This window comes from Sinohyriopsis cumingii, chromosome 2 (genome assembly GCF_028554795.1).
Source record: "Sinohyriopsis cumingii isolate HCF-2022 chromosome 2, ASM2855479v2, whole genome shotgun sequence".
NCBI lineage: Eukaryota > Metazoa > Mollusca > Bivalvia > Unionida > Unionidae > Sinohyriopsis > Sinohyriopsis cumingii.
In genome coordinates, this window is record NC_142962.1 from 149,909,702 (window position 1) to 149,930,178 (window position 20,477).

The 20,477-nt window shown below is 35.9% G+C and overlaps 1 protein-coding gene across 1 annotated transcript in view; it reads left to right on the plus strand.

Moving 5' to 3' along the window:
- The window catches only part of LOC149806070 (U-scoloptoxin(05)-Sm1a-like), a 96,054-nt gene extending 77,013 nt beyond the window's left edge, over window positions 1–19,041 (plus strand). The window contains exons 2-3 of the mRNA XM_089937284.1: window positions 16,152–16,283; window positions 17,838–19,041. Coding sequence (XP_089793410.1) covers window positions 16,152–16,283; window positions 17,838–18,031 — 326 coding nt within the window. The 3' untranslated portion in view covers window positions 18,032–19,041. The remainder of the gene's footprint in view (window positions 1–16,151; window positions 16,284–17,837) is intronic.
- Window positions 19,042–20,477: the final 1,436 nt, after the last annotated feature.

A 20,477-nucleotide genomic window follows, 5' to 3' on the forward strand; every position in this document is an offset into this window, starting at 1 on the left:
ATAAATCTACTCCATTAGGTAATCGTTGGTGTTTAATTGCCTGATCCCAACACTGTTTTAATTTTCATCCCCGATCTTATCAACCAATTAGCGAGTGATTCACGTATGTTTTTATTCTTTATTGAATTCAGCGTGTGAATTAGCTGGACATTTGCGATATGTCGTTGTCGTAGATCTGGATTTTTATACGCGACGTCATGAACATGGCACGCTTGATCAATCGCATTTACCGGAAATTCGCTTGGTTTGGGTTGATTTTTTTTTTGTCTAGTCTAATATCAAGGCGAGTTCCATGGCCACAGTAATTATATCCTGGAAGACGTTTTTCCCTAGAACTCTAAGCGCATGGCGTTTCATGTACTTTCCTGAGTGCCTTAGCAACATCGCTACCTTTTGGTGCAACAGGAATAATCATAAATTTATATTTTTGTGTTCCGCATTTACACATGTACATGTACGTGCCGGCGTGTTATTTTTCAACGTGCTTTCTCTCAGATACTTTGTACTAGTGATTGTCTTGCACAGTATAAACTCACGATTATAAATAATATTATATTTGTACAATATAAACGTGATTGACTTTTCAGCAACACGTTATCAAGCACCGCCCAAGCATCATCCATTGTTACCTAATTCCATTCGAGCTATTATAATTGGTCCATCTGGGTCTGGTAAAACTCAGCTTGATAATGAAGTGGCTCAAATGGGACAAACTTTATTTAGTTGCGCCATCCGTGGGCAGACATAAAAACACAGTTGTCACTTACGTCACTCAGTCATATTCTCAGATTCCCAAAGTAATTAGAGATAATTGCAATTTTTGGTTATTTTTAATGAGGTTGATACACATACGCAGGGATATATTCATCAGAGATGGTGTCCCGGTGACATGGACATAGGTAAGTTTAAAAACGTCTTCGCACATGCGCATGGATTCATCACGACTAGTTTACACGATCCAGCAAAACGTTTTCGAATTGGTCTCGATAAAATCTTTTATTAAAGAAATATATTTATTGTTATAATTAACCAGGAAAACATTAACGAGATTATCTGTACGATTCAACAATTGTAGCAGGATGGTCTCGCGGTTCAACTTGAAGTTGAAAAAAAAAAATCAACGATGATTTTGAGATGATCCAGTATGACGTGAAAAAGGCAGATATACACTAGCGGTAGAGTACAGATTTATTAAATTTATTCAAAGCGAAATGGAACTGTCATTGCCAGATTTACAAGAACAACATGATATAGCTAAATTTGTTACATTGGCAAGCTCCATTGAGAAAATACGATCAGATTTGTCTGGACAATATGAAACTTGAGCGGCTGTAAATGCTCTTGCGAGAAATCTAAAACATCTTGTATTGGGATCTATTAAGATTCCCGCAGAATGAAAAGTATTCCCCAAGGAGGAATACACCAAATAACAACAAAAGCATTTACGAAAAAAAGGGGTTTAATGTTATTTTATTGTTATTTTTTATTTTGTTGTTATTTTTTATCGTGGTGTGCCGTTATGGTCTAATACGCACGAATAAACTAGCAGTTAATACTTCACCACGTGTGTCCAATAAATTACCATCTTGGTCGGTTAGACGAAAACGTATTCGTGACAGCGATGGATTATGACATCGTAAATAAATAGGATTAACGGGCACCGACATAATCAAATGACCTGGCGGGACATCTGGAGATAAGTTGTAAAGAAGATATCACTGCTTGGCCTGTCCGTGTAATGCTTGCCCAGACGAGGTATAGCTACAGTCGACTGCGCCACACACTAGATTTACAGAAACCGTCAAAATAATGTTGACAATACCCGGCGACACATGACGACCATCACATGCTGGATCGTTGTCATGCGGAGAATATCTGGAGGGTTTTTCATTTTCTCCCATACTGCAACAATCTTCGGAAGATATTCGTCAGCTATATTGTTGATGGTCTGCTTCATATTATCAGAATCAAACCTGGTAGTTTAAATATATCTAATTGGTCTTTTTAAGTGATCTTAAAACGATCATAAAGTAAGTTATGTTGAGCAGGATCCTTTTCACGACTGGCTACCACATAAATATGTAATGCTAAGCGTGAAGCATCGCAACTCAGACCTCCTAGATGTGCCATTATAATATTGAAACTTGATCTAATAAATTTATTAGGATGTTCAAGTATATACTTCTCAAACTTCTCCATTAGTTCTCGCTGTTCGATGTCGTACAATCTCGTGATTGCACTGGCTATTTTTTCTCCTTGAAGACGTGTATTATCCAGACGTTGAAAATTATTGAGTAGATCGTCATAGTCTGTAACTAACTAGCTATGATGACGGTCTACCGTTGAATAAAAATCAGATCGCGGTGGACGCGATGGTTTAGCAACAGCTGGTGCTTCCAGTTGCCATCCTGGCATGGTCCTGATTGACGGCTTGTATTTGTCAACGGCGTAATTTGGCGTTGATATTTCAGTAGCGGTATTCAACGTTGGCTCGTGTATCTTGATTGTGATCCTTGATTCTTTACCTGTTATTGATTTTATTCTACGTTGAAGTTCATCATCAATTGTCATCTATTTGTTCAGTTTGATGTGATCAGGTTGGTAAGATGACTTTCCAGATTGGGTCTTGCCCACCAGCTGCATCAGCGAAAGTTTTATGTGAAAATACTAAAGAATTATTAGCGTCTAATCTACCAAATGATTTTTCTCTGATATTTGGCCAGTTAGAATAAGGTCGCAATTATGCCAGAGCGATCTCAAGGGACCAACCGTTAGGAGCGTTTATCGGAGATGGAAAACAAATATTGAATTCCGGCTGTGTTGACGTGTCCGATATCATTGTAGTTGTCGGCGGTGTTGTCTTAGCGATAGTTTGTTCCAGTCGTGTGGATATGTCTGAGGTCATTATTATCTATACGGCGGACTATAAATGTGGCTCCATGGTGTGTTGGCGTTCTTGTAATATCGATAATAAATATCCCTAATTGCATCAAATTCACTGTCTGATATTACACCCTCGATTAAGTCCCTTGACAGTAACGATGATATATTTTATACACGAATTTTTCGCAGCATACGTTATTTATGTGTGCTCGTGTATGTTTTTTACTGGTACATGTAGATATTTTTTCGGGATAATATTGAGTATATCAGCAACACTGTCAACAACAGATATACCGATTCCAACCACGGACAGTATCACGTGCGTCGCTGACAACGTACCGATTAACGTCATTGTTGCAGCGACCAGCAATGAAACTGCGTATACAACACTGTAGATAACAATGATCAATGATTAGTATATTCAGATCTGATCATGGTCATTCAATCATTAATTGTCATTAACGAGGTCATGCTGCTTTTTTCCACGTATTTCTTTGTTGCAGCGACATAGTTTGATGCTGGTTCTCCCAATTAGCATTGCTATTTCCGCTTATGTTAAGATCGGTAGTCATTGCATCACCGGCTTTAGCGAGATATTTACTGATCTCAGATTTGATCGTGGCGTTGTTGTTGTCCACGCATTTGTATGTTGACACCACATCGTCTGATCTTGGTTGTGTCAGATTAGTAATTGTATTTCTGCTCATGTTGTGATCGCCATACATTATATCTCCAATTCTTCTAATACGTCCATAAATCTCTTCAAAGATTGATCAGGTTGAATCCTTCGATTCTTTAAACCGCTTTTAGCGAACACCACTAAGTTATCTTTGGTCGCACTTGGAACTCGTAAAAAAATACCTGTCAACGGGACATTGCTCGTCTTTAATCGTCCTTGCTGATCCTGAAAAACAACAACTTAATTTTTGTCAGCATCGGCAAGACGCAATTGATCAGTGAGGTCATCTCGTACTGCATATTTAGATAAATCAATGTCACTCGGGGGCTTGCCCTTAGCATATTCTGTAAGTATCTACCATTATAAACTATTAACATGTTTAAAACGATGTCGTCTGGTGATATACTCATGTACAACCTTATGGGGTGGTGCTGATGACGTTGACACAGTATTAAATACCAGATTAGCATGTCACCAGCTAAGCCACTATACTTAAAATTTATTTTGGTGGGGCCAAACGATAGGAATCAAAGATAAAATCGTTAAACAATCGTGTATGCAACCCAATGAGTACCTGAACCAGAACGTCCATCGAAATTAATGATACCGGTTTCAGCATGGTTTGGTTTTTCCACTAATTGATCGCGCATGAAAACGCCTCTGAAGTTTTGTATCTTTAATCGCCGATCAGCATCAAGTAAATCAAAATTGGACATGGGGAGTTTTAACGAAGCGTCCCCGACAGTCTCACACCATGACCGAAACCGAGTTCGTGGTAATCTTAGACCCGGTCCAAATTGTTGAGGTGTTTATACCGTGTCCTGTTGATTTTTTCGGTGTTACACCGGGAATTGTTCCAACAGCACATTGTATAGCTGCTTTTGTAAAAGCTGGAGCCGCGTGTATAATTAACGCTGGTAACGCCGATATAAACGGAAATATACCGCCGATTTTTGTTGTGTCGCTGATCGCATTCGCAGAAGATCAAATTTAACGCCAGTTCTTGAATTCCTGGCGTCATTACAGTTTCTGACGTGACGTTCAGTCAGCGATAATTTATTTGGGCCCTGCAACGCCGCTGATTTCAAAGTTATCTTTGCCCTAGAATTCTTCTTTGATGCGGATGGCAATTTTCTAGTCTGACCAGGTATCAGAGTAACATTTAAATAGTGATATGACATTATAACATCATGAATGATCTAATTAGAGGTCGCTTGAGATCCAGTTACATGTTTGGAAAACACTTACATGTTGGAAAACACTTACTTGTTCGGAAAACACTTACATGTTTTCTACGGGCGTATCAATCACTCTCATTCGTCCGCCAACATCTTCAAGCAACATTGTTTTGTCTGAAAGTATAACAGCGATTTCTCTGTAACCACCAGGATCAGCAGGTGCATCAGTAACAATTGCTTGCACATGAATATCAACTACAGATTGTCTGAACAAATCCAGATGTTCCAGTGAGAAATAATAGATTGGATACAGCGTTGAGAAATCACGCTGAGATATCTGCAAACCAGAATCAACATTCTGGTCACGCGCCATAAATCTCATTAATCTATTTTACGTTGTTTTGCTCGATATTTAGTATTATGCCTTCAGTATTATGTATTCAGATGGTTCGTGATGTCCATTTATCCTCAGAGAAATCGTGGACACAGCTAATCTTCCAGACACCTAGTGCCTAGTGGTTAGAGCGTCCGCCTCGGATGCGGGAGGTAATGGGTTCGATCACCGGCCGAGTCATACCAAAGACTTACAAAAATGGTACTGACATATGCCTCGCTTGGCGCTCAGTATCAAGATGTTAGTGTTAGGACTGGTCGGCCTGGTGTCAGAATAATGTGACTGGGTGGGACATCATGTTACATGTCTGCGGCATGATTCCCCAGTGCTGGACATCACTATAAACTGCCACACTGCAGACATCGTAGCGATATGACTGAAAAATTGTTAAAGCTACGTTAAAAATCCAAATCACATCACACATCACATCAGACACAATCGGGTTTCTATTTTGATTTTTTTAATCTTGTATTACCTTGAAACGCAACGAATATATATCGCGGTAATAAAATTCCCTATTGAGACGCTGTCTGCCATGCAAATAAATTTGCTGTGCTTGTAACTGAGTCCGTGTTCATTGTCAGCCACGTAAACGTTGACACGCTCGCGGTAATAAAATTCCCTATTGAGACGCTGTCTGCCATGCAAATAAATGTGCTATGCTTGTAACTGAGTCCGTGTTCATTGTCAGCCACGTAAACGTTGACATGCTGCCGTTATCCATGAACCATAACAACCGAGCTTCTTTGTTGAGCGATGGATTCATTGCTGGCATCTACAATGCATGTTTTGTTAGTACTACTTTACCTGCGGCTGAAATGCTATCTCCCCAAATGGCATCGTTGTCAGTTGACTTTCAGACAAACTCATCTGTATGTTTGGCTCTGAAGATAACTTTTCTAACAAGTCTGCAGAAACACACAGCTTAATCTACCGTGAGCATCAATTTGAGATCGTCGTGCCGCAAATCGTAGGTTAAATTCTCGATTAGTGCAATGGATTATCGTGTTTACATCGATGTCAGCGGCACTGGCGAAGTTTCCATATCGTTTTACGTCATACTGTATATGGTTAGGATCGTCAGTAATATCCTTTGAGAACATCATTAATGGACCAGCAGACATTCTATAATCATCGGAATATCTTGCAAGACCCAGTATCATCGTAGCAACATCGACGTCCTTGTGACGTACTTCGATTTGTCTACTATGAATCATGTACACGGCACTTTTAAATAACGCCATAACACCATTATTAACGAATCCACATTGGTCCTCTGCAGCGTTTGCATTATTTTTATATCTCAAAACACTACCTGAACTTCAATAAATGCCTCGGCGGGCAAGAAATACCTGGATGTATCTTGGACTTGAAGTTCGATTAGTCCACGTTGGTTTGGTTCTCGTGCTTCATAAGAATAATACTGATAATGACGCACAGACTCTTCCTTGAGCACTGGTGCGTCCATGTCAAATGCTATATCAGATACACATTTGAATATTTTATTATAATTTGCTGTTGTCCAAAACGATTTTCTAACACCGATCAATATCGCCAACTATGACGGACCAGACCTCTACCTGCTATTAGGTTTGTGGTTATGTTTTTCTCTATCTCAGCTGCGGATTGTTTTGTTGGCGATGGCAATCCAGCTAATTCTTTCAACCGCTCATTTCCTGCTTGCTTTATTATTTAACTGACACTTACAGGCATAACTTCGGAATGCTTACTTCTGTGCTGGTCAGTTTTACTGGAATGCTTACGCTGGAATAATTAACATTCTGCTGTAGGTTTCGTCGTACTAATCGCGTGAGTCTGTCTTTGACCGTTGGGAATGATTTACCAGCAAGATTAACAATGGTGCTAATAGCCCTATCACGAACAACTTTGATGGATTTCATACCCAGTTGTTTTGCAATCGAAATAGCTTTTGGGGCGAGTCGTCTAAGTAAACCTTGAACAACATTGTCGAGTTGACCTCCGTAGATCATTTTATAAACCGGTAATCGTGAATCTATCACCCTGACGCTTTCAAGTCTACGTTGGGCATTGTGTATAATCATTTTATATTGTTATCGCCGATCTAATTGATCACTCACTGTAGTAATCGTGGTAATTTCATCGATCAACACCCAATAGACACTACCGTCAATGATGCCACCGGTAAATAAACTCTAACAAATAGCAGCTGCTTTACTGATTGAAGCGTTCGAAAGCCAACCCGAAAACGTACTGACAGCTGAAAATTTGCGCATATCCATCACCATTCGAAACTGGTGGTGGTGCGGTTTTGCACCACCTCCGGTTCGCCTGTGGTATGCAAAAAATTGTCAGAAATCAGTGCGAATGCTGTTGACCGTAGAACCATTGTCTGCGCGCAATTAATGGACAACCTTCTGAATGTTATAGTATTTTGTTTCGTATCAATGATTCACCGGAGGATATGTCAATGTCACCATAAAGGGAAAACACCTTTCCCCCTCCCTTTATGGTAAAATAGACAGTAGAGGTAAAGAGCCAAAAGTAGCCAGAAATAAATATAGCCAGAAATATATGAAAGATATAGCCAGACATACAATGAAAAATCCAAAAGTAAAAATAGACCTCATTGAAGGGTACCCTTGAACGGACCCCCACGAATGGATATAAACAGGCACAAACAAAAATATCTGGCTATAAATTGGCGACTAAACTCGCACAAACAAAAAGCTCAGAATCTACAGTCTATTTTTGCTTTTCGTTGCTTAAAATAATAAAAGAATTTGCTATATACAAGCTTTCCTTACAACGATTGGTTACTGAACCAAAACCTTTTATTTTTTGCGTCATTTTTTCATCCCCTTGTTATGTCATCATTTGTTCATGTTGTGACTAAACAAAATCAAATCAAAATATTTATATTTTATACTACATACAAAATATAATGATGCGTCTCATATAGTGTATGTTACCATTCGTTGGTCGCTCCAACGGTTCCATGTCTCTTGTTTGCGTCATTTGTTTCACTCATATCTGGCGGTTGACCCCCTGTGCTGCCTATATATATATATATATATATATATATATATATATATATATATATATATATATATATATATAAGCACTCATACATAGATACATACATACCTACCGACCTACCTACCTACCTACCTACATACATACGTATGTACGTACGTACATACATACATACATACATACAATGCTGTCGGGCATTTCTTCCTTTAATACTGAAGCAAAACGCATACCGACCGATTGACGAAAATAAAATTCTGCAATGCTTACAATTTGAAAAGAGGAGATTGTCACCAGAATATTCTGCTCAGAATAATATTAATTTTGGACACATAAGATGCCACCCCCGTATTTATATGTCGGCCTATTCTGAGCACAGCTTTGAAAATATGTAATGTTTATCCATCGGGGTATAGAAATGAAATACATTACTTTAGGCTGTTTCTGTCAGCAGTTCAGTGAAGTAATAAGGTCAGGTTTATAGTTAATTTTACAAAATTCAACGTAACAATGCCAATAAATGGCAAGATGTATTAAGCAAACTAAACCGATATGATTATATATATATATATATATATATATATATATATATATATATATATATATATATATATAAAGAGAGAGAGAGAGAGTGTGTGTGTGTGTGTGTGTTAACGGCACAAATTCAAAACGGTTTCCCAATGTTCCCAAACAAGTCCTTTGTCAGTGTAAAATATTTAAAGATACGAAATAAACGCTTAACACAGAATCTATGAAAACTTCTGGACTCATATATATATATATATATATATATATATATATATATATATATATATATATATATATATATATATATATATATATATATGTATTATATGTATGTATGTATGTATGTATGTATGTATGTATATATATATATATATATATATATATATATATATATATATATATATATATATATATATATATATATATATATATATATATATATATATATATATATATATGGCTTTAAATGTGTTGAAATAAAGCAATTTGATATACCGTACTTTTGGTGTGTCAAATGATGATCGACCAATGGCGCATTAATATACATATCTAAATATTTTTGCAACTAAAGGTTTTTCTTGAACAGTAGGCTGTCTCTTTTACCCCCATATAGAAATCAGTTATGAACATCTACTGATCATTAGCGTCGTAAGAAAATAACGAGGAAAAACAAACCCTGTTTCTCAATTAATTAAGCATTCATCCAAAGTATCTTCCCTGTCCCATAAATCTCTCTCTCTCTCTCTCTCTCTCTCTCTCTCTCTCTCTCTCTCATAAGTGGCAAAATACGGGGAAATCTGTGGACTGAGAAAAGAAAAAGAAACTTAACTTGCACCAAGTAACCTACAAGAGCCTGAGTCTCATAACGGTTATGTGATTCTAATACAGTGTTCACAATAATAATAATAATAATAATAATAATAATAATAATAATAATAATAACAATAACAATAATAATAATAATAATAATAATATTATTATTATTATTATTATTATTATTATTATTATTATTATTATTAAAAATAATAATAATAATCATAATGATAATAATAATAATGAGAATTTTGTATAGCGCATAATCTTTAGAAGCTCTAAGCGCTTTACAACATTAGACAACACCTAAAATATAAACAAAATATATAATGATATGATTACAAACAACGTACACCATAAAATTAGAAAACATAAATAAACATGCTGAGAATATTTAAGTAGGAAACATTATTAAGTCTTTAAGTTTGTTCTTTCAGTCAAAAAAAGTGAGTTTTAAGAGCACTCTTGAATGGGATCACTGTGTCTTTGTGTCTAAGTTCAGTGGGCAATTCATTTCATGTTGCTGAGCTCTGGTATGCAAAAAAACGCTGTCCATATGACTTTGTTTTCATAGTGGGAATAATGAGTTGTCAGAAGAGGAGCGTAAGTATCTTGCTGGTGTGTACACTTGGGTGAGGTCGGATAGATATGTTGGACTAGAGTCCGACAGTGAAACGTATCACGGAGAACAAATTTTGTGTTTGATTCTGGATCGAATGGATAGCCAGTGTAAGGTACAGAGCAGCTGGGAGGTGTGCTCTGATCGTGGTACTCTAAGTATGATCCGAGCAGCTGTGTTTTGAACTTTTTGAAGTTTATGGAGCTGGTATTGAGATGAACCAGACAGAACTGAGTTACAATAGTCTATTTGGAAAGTCTTAATTAATACACAAGTGTTTTAGTGGCATCAACTGAAAGATTTTTCGAATTGAGCTGATGCGTCTCAGCTCAGTATATGCAGCCTTTCATATGTTCATGACATGGTGGTGCAATGTGAGAGTACTGTCCATAGTAAGACCTAGGTTTCGTACTGATTGTGTGAATTTAATGTTGGTGTTGCTGATATTTATTGTTTGAGGTAAAGCATGTGAATGAGAAAGTCTTTGTGTTGTGATCAGAACGACCTCAGTTTTATCATCATTCATCTGCAGCTTGTTACATGTCATCCATGATTTCACATCAGAAATGCACCTCTCTACACCTTGGATGGTAGCATCAACTTCAGTTGGGTGGCTAGATTTGTATATTTGGGTGTCATCAGCGTAGAACTGGTGAGATACTGGATGATGATCTATGCCACTTGAGAGCGACTGAGTGAATAGAATGAAGAGAACAGGTCCAAGAACAGACCCATGTGGAACACCACAACATAGATCAACTGGGCTGGAGTGTATTCCATTTGCAGACACAATTTGTGTCCTGTTGACCAAGTAGGACTTGAACCACAGTAAGGCTGTATCATGAATGCCAAATACATGCTGGAGACGGTGAAGTAATATATCATGGTCTATTGTGCCAAATGCTGCAGACAAATCAAGGAGGGTGAGGACTGACATCTTTCCGCTATCCAACGCAGAGAGAATGTCATTAACTACTTTTAGAAGAGTAGTTTCAGTACTGTGGCAAGGGCGATATGCAGATTGTACATTGCTAAAAAGACTATTTGAATTCAGATGAGATACACGCTGGGATAGTACAACCTTTCTAAGATTTTTTATATGAATGAGATTAGAAACTGGGCGGTAGTTCTTTAAATTGTTATGGTCTACTGTTGGTTTCTTCAGCAGAGGCTTTACAATGGCAGTTTTGAAAAATGATGGGAATTCCCCAGATGAGAGAGAGGTATTAATAACATCAGTTAGTGAAGGCAATACTGGATCTAAGCACTCAAGCAGCAGTGATGTTGGAATTGGATCAAGTTGACATGACTTTGATGCACTCTTCATCACGACTGTACGTTACCAGTGATATAAAGTTGTAACAGCCATTTAAGAATGTAATAGTTGAGAAAAACATACTTTCTGTAATCTATTTAAAGCTTTTTTTTTCTTTCTATTTTATTTAACCTATTAATAATAATGTGAAAAGAGATATTTAATATTCAAATGTCTGAAGGTCGCTCCAATGAGCTTTTTTTAAAAATCTCATTCAAAACCCAAATGGCAATAAATAAACGTAATTATGTTAAATATCCCTTGTATCACATCTCTTTCTCTCTCTCTCTCTCTCTCTCTCTCTCTCTCTCTCTCTCTCTCTCTCTCTCTCTGTGCTATCGTATGAAATCCGTGCAAAGCGAGCCTGGCAGATTTTCGAGCTGTGTCATGCAATCATGCAATGATGTCTTTGTCTCTTTACCTATGAATGAAGGCAAAATTTAGATCAAAACGGACAAACAGAAAGTGGAAAGATAGAAATGGATACAAACAATTGCCTGTTCGGTAGCAATGTTAATTAAATCATAATGGTGCCTTAGATCAACTGCAATTCAATACAAACGTTTGAATTACCTCTTGTTGGTTCGTCATTTCATTAGTTTATATTTCCGTCTCGTCGGTAAGCGAATGGTTGTTCGTTCAGCGTTCAAGTAGCTAGCCTGACTGTTTGTAGTGCACTACTTTCTTCATTTAACCCATCTTTCACGCTAAAATAATAATTGTATTCTATATTTATTCAATCAATATGAATTAAAATAGATGTTCAAGAAGAGCAATTTATCAAATTGCAAAAATAGATTGCGATTAAGCGCAAAAGGTAAAGAACTATATTTTGTAGCGGAGAAACTGGGCAGGAATGTACGAAATTCATTCATTCCGTCAATTACACAATTGTCTGTAGTCAATCTAAACTGTTTTGGAAATGCATGTATGTGTATTTGTATGGGATATAAACCTTACACGTAATACAGGTAACGTGTGTACTCTCTTAGAAATAACACTTTTACAGTACGATGAAACTCAGCAAGCCTTGTTACGTTTTTGATGACAAATGTATTATATATATATATATATATATATATATATATATATATATATATATATATATATATATATATATATATATATATATATATATATATATATATATATATATATATATATATATATATATATATATAATCAATGATAACTACAGGCCTTTAACAACTGTAGTATTTCTTTATGTACCCATTAAGATTGTACTTAGAAAACTAGCAAAGTAAGACAGTAAATTGAGACAGGCCTTGCTAATGGGAACCACTCCTGCGCAGCATCATCTAATCCGAAGTCAACGAATAATGTTTTAAATGATCAGGTTGAATATTGTGAAGCAGCTTTCAGTTTAGAAAATAGGTCGGATATTGTATCCTTACAATGATGACCTATTTTGTTCAACTGAACACTAGGGCACCAAAAATTGTATTCTAAACCCAAATGGTCCACCTCAAACTTTTATTATTTTACTATTGCACAAGGCACAATCATGGCTTCTACACTGGCGAAAACAGACCAGGTCTCATTTAGCTGAAGAAAAATCATCAAATCAGTCTGGGAGTCAAGGCGGAATATTGGGTATAAATCAGGACTACTCTATGACTTTTTCCCATTAATAAGAAGAAACGTGAATAGAAATAAAATATAAAGGATGTATTTCTATAATGTACCAATAAGCTATCAAGTTATTCTCTCTCATACTTGACAGAATGTTTCCAGCATTCCTGCTTTATTTAAGATAACGGCACTGTGCTTTCAGAAAAGAAAAGAAAAATAAAATATGTTGCCGCCGCTTGTCTCGACAGAGGAACACTTTGAAAAGTTAATTACTTTTAAAGCACGGATATTGTTTTTAGCGAAGATATTTGGCTAGTCCACGTCTCTAAGAAGTCATATCTCTTGATCTACTTTGTCAGAAGTGTGAGAAACAAAGTGTGCTGCATCGCTCAATCGGAAACGTTTTGTGGTGCAAGAGGATGAACTGGTTTAACAAAATGCCATAATGTTATTCATTACATGTTAGGTCATCCTAAACCTGACTGACTCTTATATTGCACCTATCGAAATAGGCAGCCTGTCTATACAAAGGACATTCTGTTACTAGAGCATGGATTAACATAAAATGACCGGTAAAGTTGACCTTTATGCGCAGCACGATAACTTATATCGGGTATTAATGTGGAAAAAGTTAATTATATAAGAGAGTCATTTGACCCTTTTAACAAATACGTTGAAGATCTGTCTGCCTGCCTCTGTGTGTGTGTCTCTTTGTCTTCTATGTATATAGATAGATAGATAGAATTAATAATATCATACAGGTTAAGAGAAATTTTAATTCGTACTCTACCAAGATTCGAACACAGGTCAGCGGGTAAACGGCACCCATCGCCTTGCCTGCACACACGAGCCCATATTCCCTCACGACAAAGCACACATCACCAAAAAATGATGTTACTCAATCGGTTTTATATTCACTCGTGTGTAGCAGACACACTCATATGACAACCTAGTAACTAATTGTCATGTATCTACACAGTCATTTCGGATTCCTATGAAAGAAATCAAGGTATATATAATTAATCATAGAGAATTATAAATACACAACAGGCAGAACGGAAAGTTCTATCCCTGGATTCCTATAGAAGAATGCTGGATTATAGTAGGCATAATTAATATCTTGATACAAATAATAATATTATACAGGTTAGAGAATTTTTAATTTCGTACTCTACGGAGATCTGAACCCAGGTCCACGGGTAAACGGCACCCATCGCCTTGTCTGCACACACGAGCCCATATTCCCTTACGACTAATCATACATCACCAACTATTATCAAACATTTTTCTATAGGACCTCGTTCATTAGCCTAATATAAATACATTCGATGACCTCGTTCGATAAACTAATATAAATTCATCCCGAAAGCACCTTCGTTAACCCAATACTTATGATTTAAGGAACACAGCGTGAACAAATTAATCAACTGGGATGAGTGTTGCCTTAGCTAGGGAATATTTATGTTGGTCCAGACATTATATTCCAGAAATGGAAAATGTTAGGCGCCAGCATATATTCAGCAGCAGACATGGCTAATCAGTTCCCTCATTCATTCGAATTTGATGTAGTGCAAAATTGTACCATAAGACTATATTGATTTTGCGTTTAATATTACTATAATTTGCAAACGTATAATGAAATGTTTTGTTTTCATTCGAGAAAGTAATCAAGTTTCCAAACGCTTAATGTCCGTCTTTTTAGTCAGGTCTTATCTTCACCTTTTCCTTAAAATGATATTCCTATAATGCGCCACAGAGCAAATGGAAATGTGCTGCTTTCATAACAACTTGAGTCCTGTGCTTGCAATAAAACAGTCAATCATCAATACAAATGGGAACGTGAATTAAAGGTCATTTCGATAATAGCATATTTAGAGAACTTTTATTTTTGCATTAAGCAGCAAGCAGTTATTTCTCAGATTTGTACAAAATTAACCAACATATCTGTCATGCCAGCTTTTTTCCAGCACAGAGGGCATATGTGAAAAAGGAAAGAGCATTCAGAGAAACTTAATGGCTGACCAGAATGATATATATTGCAAGCGGAATCATAATTTGTTGGATATTTACACTTGACGCACATTCATTCACTTGGTCAGTAAATATGGCTATTTAATTACCTCCAAAATGCGAACTTTTATAACCTGGAACTCTCCTGCGCCCTGGCGACTCATTGGGGCAACTGGGCATAATACGCATAATAGTCAAGGATGGTGCCAGTAAAACTTGCTCTTTTTGCAGCATTGTTTAAATGGTGTTTATATTTCCATAAGTATGGATGACACACTTTTACACCTAGTTTTGTTTCCATTAAAAGGTTTCACCGATGTTTATAGTCAGCACTGACTTGCGTGTTGAGATTCTTGCCAATGGCCTCAAAAGGGACGATTTATATTGTTCTTAATTATTTTCTTCACAACAAGACGGAAAATGTGTAGTGCACTATTAATAGCTGAAAGTCGTGTATATAATCAGTAGTTTTTACATCGAAAAGAGTCATACACATGTAATACATGTGTTTTGTATTTTTACAAGAAGGCGTACATCGTATAGCTCCACTTGCAGCAATTCACAACGGAGAATATTGTCCATAAAAAATGGATAAAGTGTTTTGTCGGAATAATAATAATGTAATAATGATGGATATTTTTCATGACTCCAGGACTATTCTCTCTCTCTCTCTCTCTCCACCCCACGTATTCTTTAAACCTCTTTGACCCACGGATGTTTACATGTTACAGGCCGGACACAAACCTACAGTACGAATGCACTGTTTGCCATGGCGAAGAACTATATACTGAAAAAAAAAAAAGAATAAGTAAAGTCGATAGTGCGCTTCAATGTGCATTTATTAATTGATAACGAAGATAATGATGCATTTATAAGCAGGAGGCAAAAGACCGTATGATTATTTATTCTACTGACAACTGTTTTAATAGGAAACAGTCTTATCGTGTGTAAAGTAATTTTATGGTAACGCAAGGAGCTACTTATGCTAGGCTCATGTTCGGAGTTCGGGAAAACCGTACAAGTTAGAGAAAATTAGGCATCATGAACCCTTGAATGCTTCTTCATTCGACAGAGTCCGTTTTTAAATTAATTCATATACTTATGTTATGTTTTTCTTTCCTGTACAGTGGAATGTTTAATGTGTGTCCAGTGTGCGTCGACCTTTGAACCAGAATGCGAAGATGGACATATCCTACCTCAGAACTGCTCTAAGGATGAGGACAAATTCTGCATCAAATACGAAGGAACCATTCGAAAAGGTAGCACAGTCTGGAGTACTTTGTTTCATTCATAGTAGCGTATTACGTGACTATTTAATTCCACTGTGGATTTCATCGTTTATATAATGCCGACACCTTTTTTATTTATTGTTTGTATATATTGGGTTTTTCTTCCAGTTTCCATTGACAATGAATAGAAAGATAGCATGGGTTATCATTGTAAATCTTCAAGATATACAAAAAACATTAAAAGGAAAAGAATCAGAAGTATCATTATGTACAAAATAGTGTCTCTGAAGGTTTCTTTCTCCCATCCTGAATAAATCATTTAGGTTTCCGTGCAACACTATGGACTCAAATTATAGGCCAGCACAGCTTAAACCCCTCTGTTGGCTTAAAAAGCAATTAGAAAGAAATATGTGAAAGTTTTATCTTTAAGAATGCAAAGGTGGATGAGTGGGTGGGTTAATGCAGTGTTCTATGTGTTACTGCCTTGGTTGGCTGTACAGCTTATATTATACATGTAAACTTCATGTCTGTGCCTGCATATGCCAAAAGGCATCTCAGCTATCCATGACAGGGGACCAACAACTCTAGATTTCGCCATACTGAAGATGGCCTAACAGCCATCTTAAGATACCATATACGTGACTGATAATCTTTTTGTTTCTCCTTTCACTGGCAATTGACTTGTCCTTCGCCTCATTTCCGTACTTGTCTATTTCTATTATATGTTAACTGGAGGCTGAGAAATATTTACTTGGTGGAGATTTATGTTGTTCAGAACAGGAATTGTACTTCTAAATACAGAGGACTTGAATTAGGTTGTTGGCTGGCCGTTACCCCACAAATCAGCGATGAAAAACCATTTAGTACATAGGCAATGGAAATTAAGTACCTTGCATGGTTACACGACACAGCAGCTGACTCAAAGTGATACGGGCAGAAACTGAATGCTTAACCCACTAATTGATGGAGCCACAGGTGACGTGTTTTGAATGACAGAGAGCATTGTTGCCAGTGTCAGTCAAACAGACTGTTCAATAGAAATAGTACATAAATAAATGTAGACTCAGATAGATAAGTTTATTCCTACTTGATATAACCGTTGTATTGCTGGATCAAGTTCAAAAGACATCGAACGATCTGAAAATAAGCTTTGACCAAAAGTGAATGTGTTTAATTATCAAATAAATAAAAAATACACTTGTGTAGCAGTATATATATGAAACTGTCAAGATCTTCGTTTTCTTTCAATGTCAACTAGTTCGGTGCTATCAAGTGTTTCTCGTATACATTTCATGTTCTTTATATTTGAATTGGACATGAAGATAAAGCTCGAAAAAATCTTGATAATGTTCCAGCTGATGTCATATATTATACTGCTTGATAGTTTGACCTTTACTAAGTAATATTATCGAACTTAGTTTTGCAAATGCATGCTACATGTCGTCACTTTTTTTAATGGAAAGCTCCACATTCCATCTCCCATCGTCTGCATCGAAACTTGCCATCAATTTCCGAAATGTCAAAAGCCCTATTAGATATTGCCTTGAAACAAACTTTAATCTTGTTTTCATTATGTACTTGCAGGTAAGGTAGTATTTCGGGGATGCAGCGCAGAGGACGTGAAATCAAAGTGTTCCATTCAAAGAATTGAAAATGAGATGGTTCATGTTTGTTTTTCTTCTTGCGATGTAGACGGCTGTAACATTGCATCTCGGCTGACATCAAGTGTATCAGTAAAGCTAATGGTAATTTTATTCTTAACGGCTGTATTGCTTTGACTACGGATCGTTTGACTGCAGCACTAAGGACAGTGACGGAAGTACACAAATTTTTGTCGTCCAAAGAGAACTATCTGATCCAATGGCGATTATTCAACGACCAAATAACACATTAAATGCTTTATGTTGCCAGGAAATAACCTGAGCTATGTCATTTTCTCATTGGTGATAGAAAATGAAAAGATCTCTGCGCCTGTATAGTCGACACCTGTGCAAGTATAACAAACCTGTTTGAAAACCTTGTCTTTAATTCTTAATATTGGTATTCCGTCCATCCTAGGCATAAATAGAAAGAAATAGCGTCGAAAAGAATAAAAGCAAAACCATATAATTAAAACAACATGCTGGTGATAGAACATGGCAAACAAAGAACTTTTGTTAAAACATAATTTCATCCATCGACCTCACTAGACATTACTTTTTCTTTGTGTAATGAAATGTTTTCTATGATCTTTGCATCATACAGCCTTGATCTGTTTTGTCCGTTCAGTTTTCATTATCATTAATAAATACCTTTGGTTACTCTTGTGTATGCATGCAATGGTCTGACACACAAAGAGCTGCAGGTAATACAAAAACTGTTATGACAGTGGGTTGATAGAGTTGTATTTGCCATGAAAGTATATGTACATATCTCTATTGAATCTCTAATGTAAATTCACATCGCCACAAGAACATGTAGTGCCTCTTCCCTCAAACCTAATGCAATGTTGAAAATAACTGAATATCATGTTGTACACGTTACGAACGGAGAAAAAGGATGTGGTCATTTGTTTCATTTTCTCTTTTTTGGAGGGGTAAATGGCAATGGTTTAATTTTGTGGAATTAACTTTCTTTATTTTTATTTATTATGTCTTTGACCAAACGTAGCAAAATGAAAATTTGCAGAAGGCATTACCCTAGCACTGTAGACCTTCAAGACCCGAAAGTATGGGAAAAGAAATTTCATATCTATTCATTTTTTCTAATATGACAAGAAGTTGTGAGCATAAATGGTCATTTCCTTAAATTACAAAAACGAATACTTAATAGTAGAAAATGAATCCCATTTTTAATTGGCATTCTAATAATAGAAAACAATTGTTTCTAATAGCTGCAAATGAGTTCTTTTAACAGGAAACACATTTTTAATATAGAAAAGTGTGTTCCATTTGTAATATTAGAAAACGGTATATAATAAAGTGGTATTTTCATTACTAAAGTACAACCTTTCGGCAACATACTGTGGCAAAAAATACGCATTTTCTAACATTGGCAAATCATGTTGATACTATATAAAAATCACTTCATTTAATACTTAAAAATTATACCGATTTTCATTTTCTTATATTTGATGTTTGAGTTCTTTATTAGGAAATCAAATTTCTAATATAAACGTTTTTGTCAGATATCAAAACGGTCAATCCCTTTTGTAACATCTGACAATTATTGTAAATCTACTATTTAATGCTGAAAAATAATAATTTAAATTAGAAAAATCCTTTGATCCACAAGAGTGACGAATGCAGGGTTAACGCAATTTTACGTATGTTTGTTAATATACGGGAATCGGTTTCTCATTAGAGAAACACAAACTTTGAACAAATACGTAATGCTTTTTTATGAATTATTTATTTTATTCAAATGTAACTAAGTATTAAAAGAGAAAGAGAGAAAGACAGTTGAAAAGAAAATATAAATTATTTATTATTTTGAAATGTAAAAAGGTATTAAAAGAGAGGCAAATGAAAAAATATGAATTATTCATTATTTTAAAATGTAAAACAAAATTATCAAAAGAGAGAGACAATTGAAAAGAATGTACACGTATATGTTGTGAGTGCAACATCTTTTCGCGAAGAAGAACTTTGTGTTATAATAGGCTCCGCCTGATGGATGCATATAAAAATCGTTCGAACTTTCACGCATCAGTCGATATTATCGAATATTTTCACACACATCTAGTCATCATTATGAGACAGAGGTAAGGAAGAGGGCCCAGTTGTAATTTAGCCTGTGCTATGCTCCGTAATTGCTAACAGAAAGACTGAACTGTCTAATGGTACGGATATATTAGTTGTGGAACATGGCTGACAAACCTAATAGATTTATTTTACTATAAGTTAACCGAGCAGGATCGGGTGCCTTAATTAATCGGTTAGAATGACTAGACATTAAAACGGTAATTAATTTTATGTGTCTTATTTCCTTATGGTTTCAGTCAATTCAGATACTGTAGAATATAACATTCTGCTAAAGGACTTTTGGTTTTATTTGTTTTCATTTTCCCTGTAAGCTCATTTAATACAAGTATTTTTATGACTGGTTGTGTTGCTGCGTAGTTTTTCGCATACTCTTATCACTCATGCATGACATAAGAAGTATATACATATAGATGATAATAATGTTAGTATTTGTTAATTTAAATATTTTACCAGTTTTTGTATTTTAGATTGCAAAGATTTT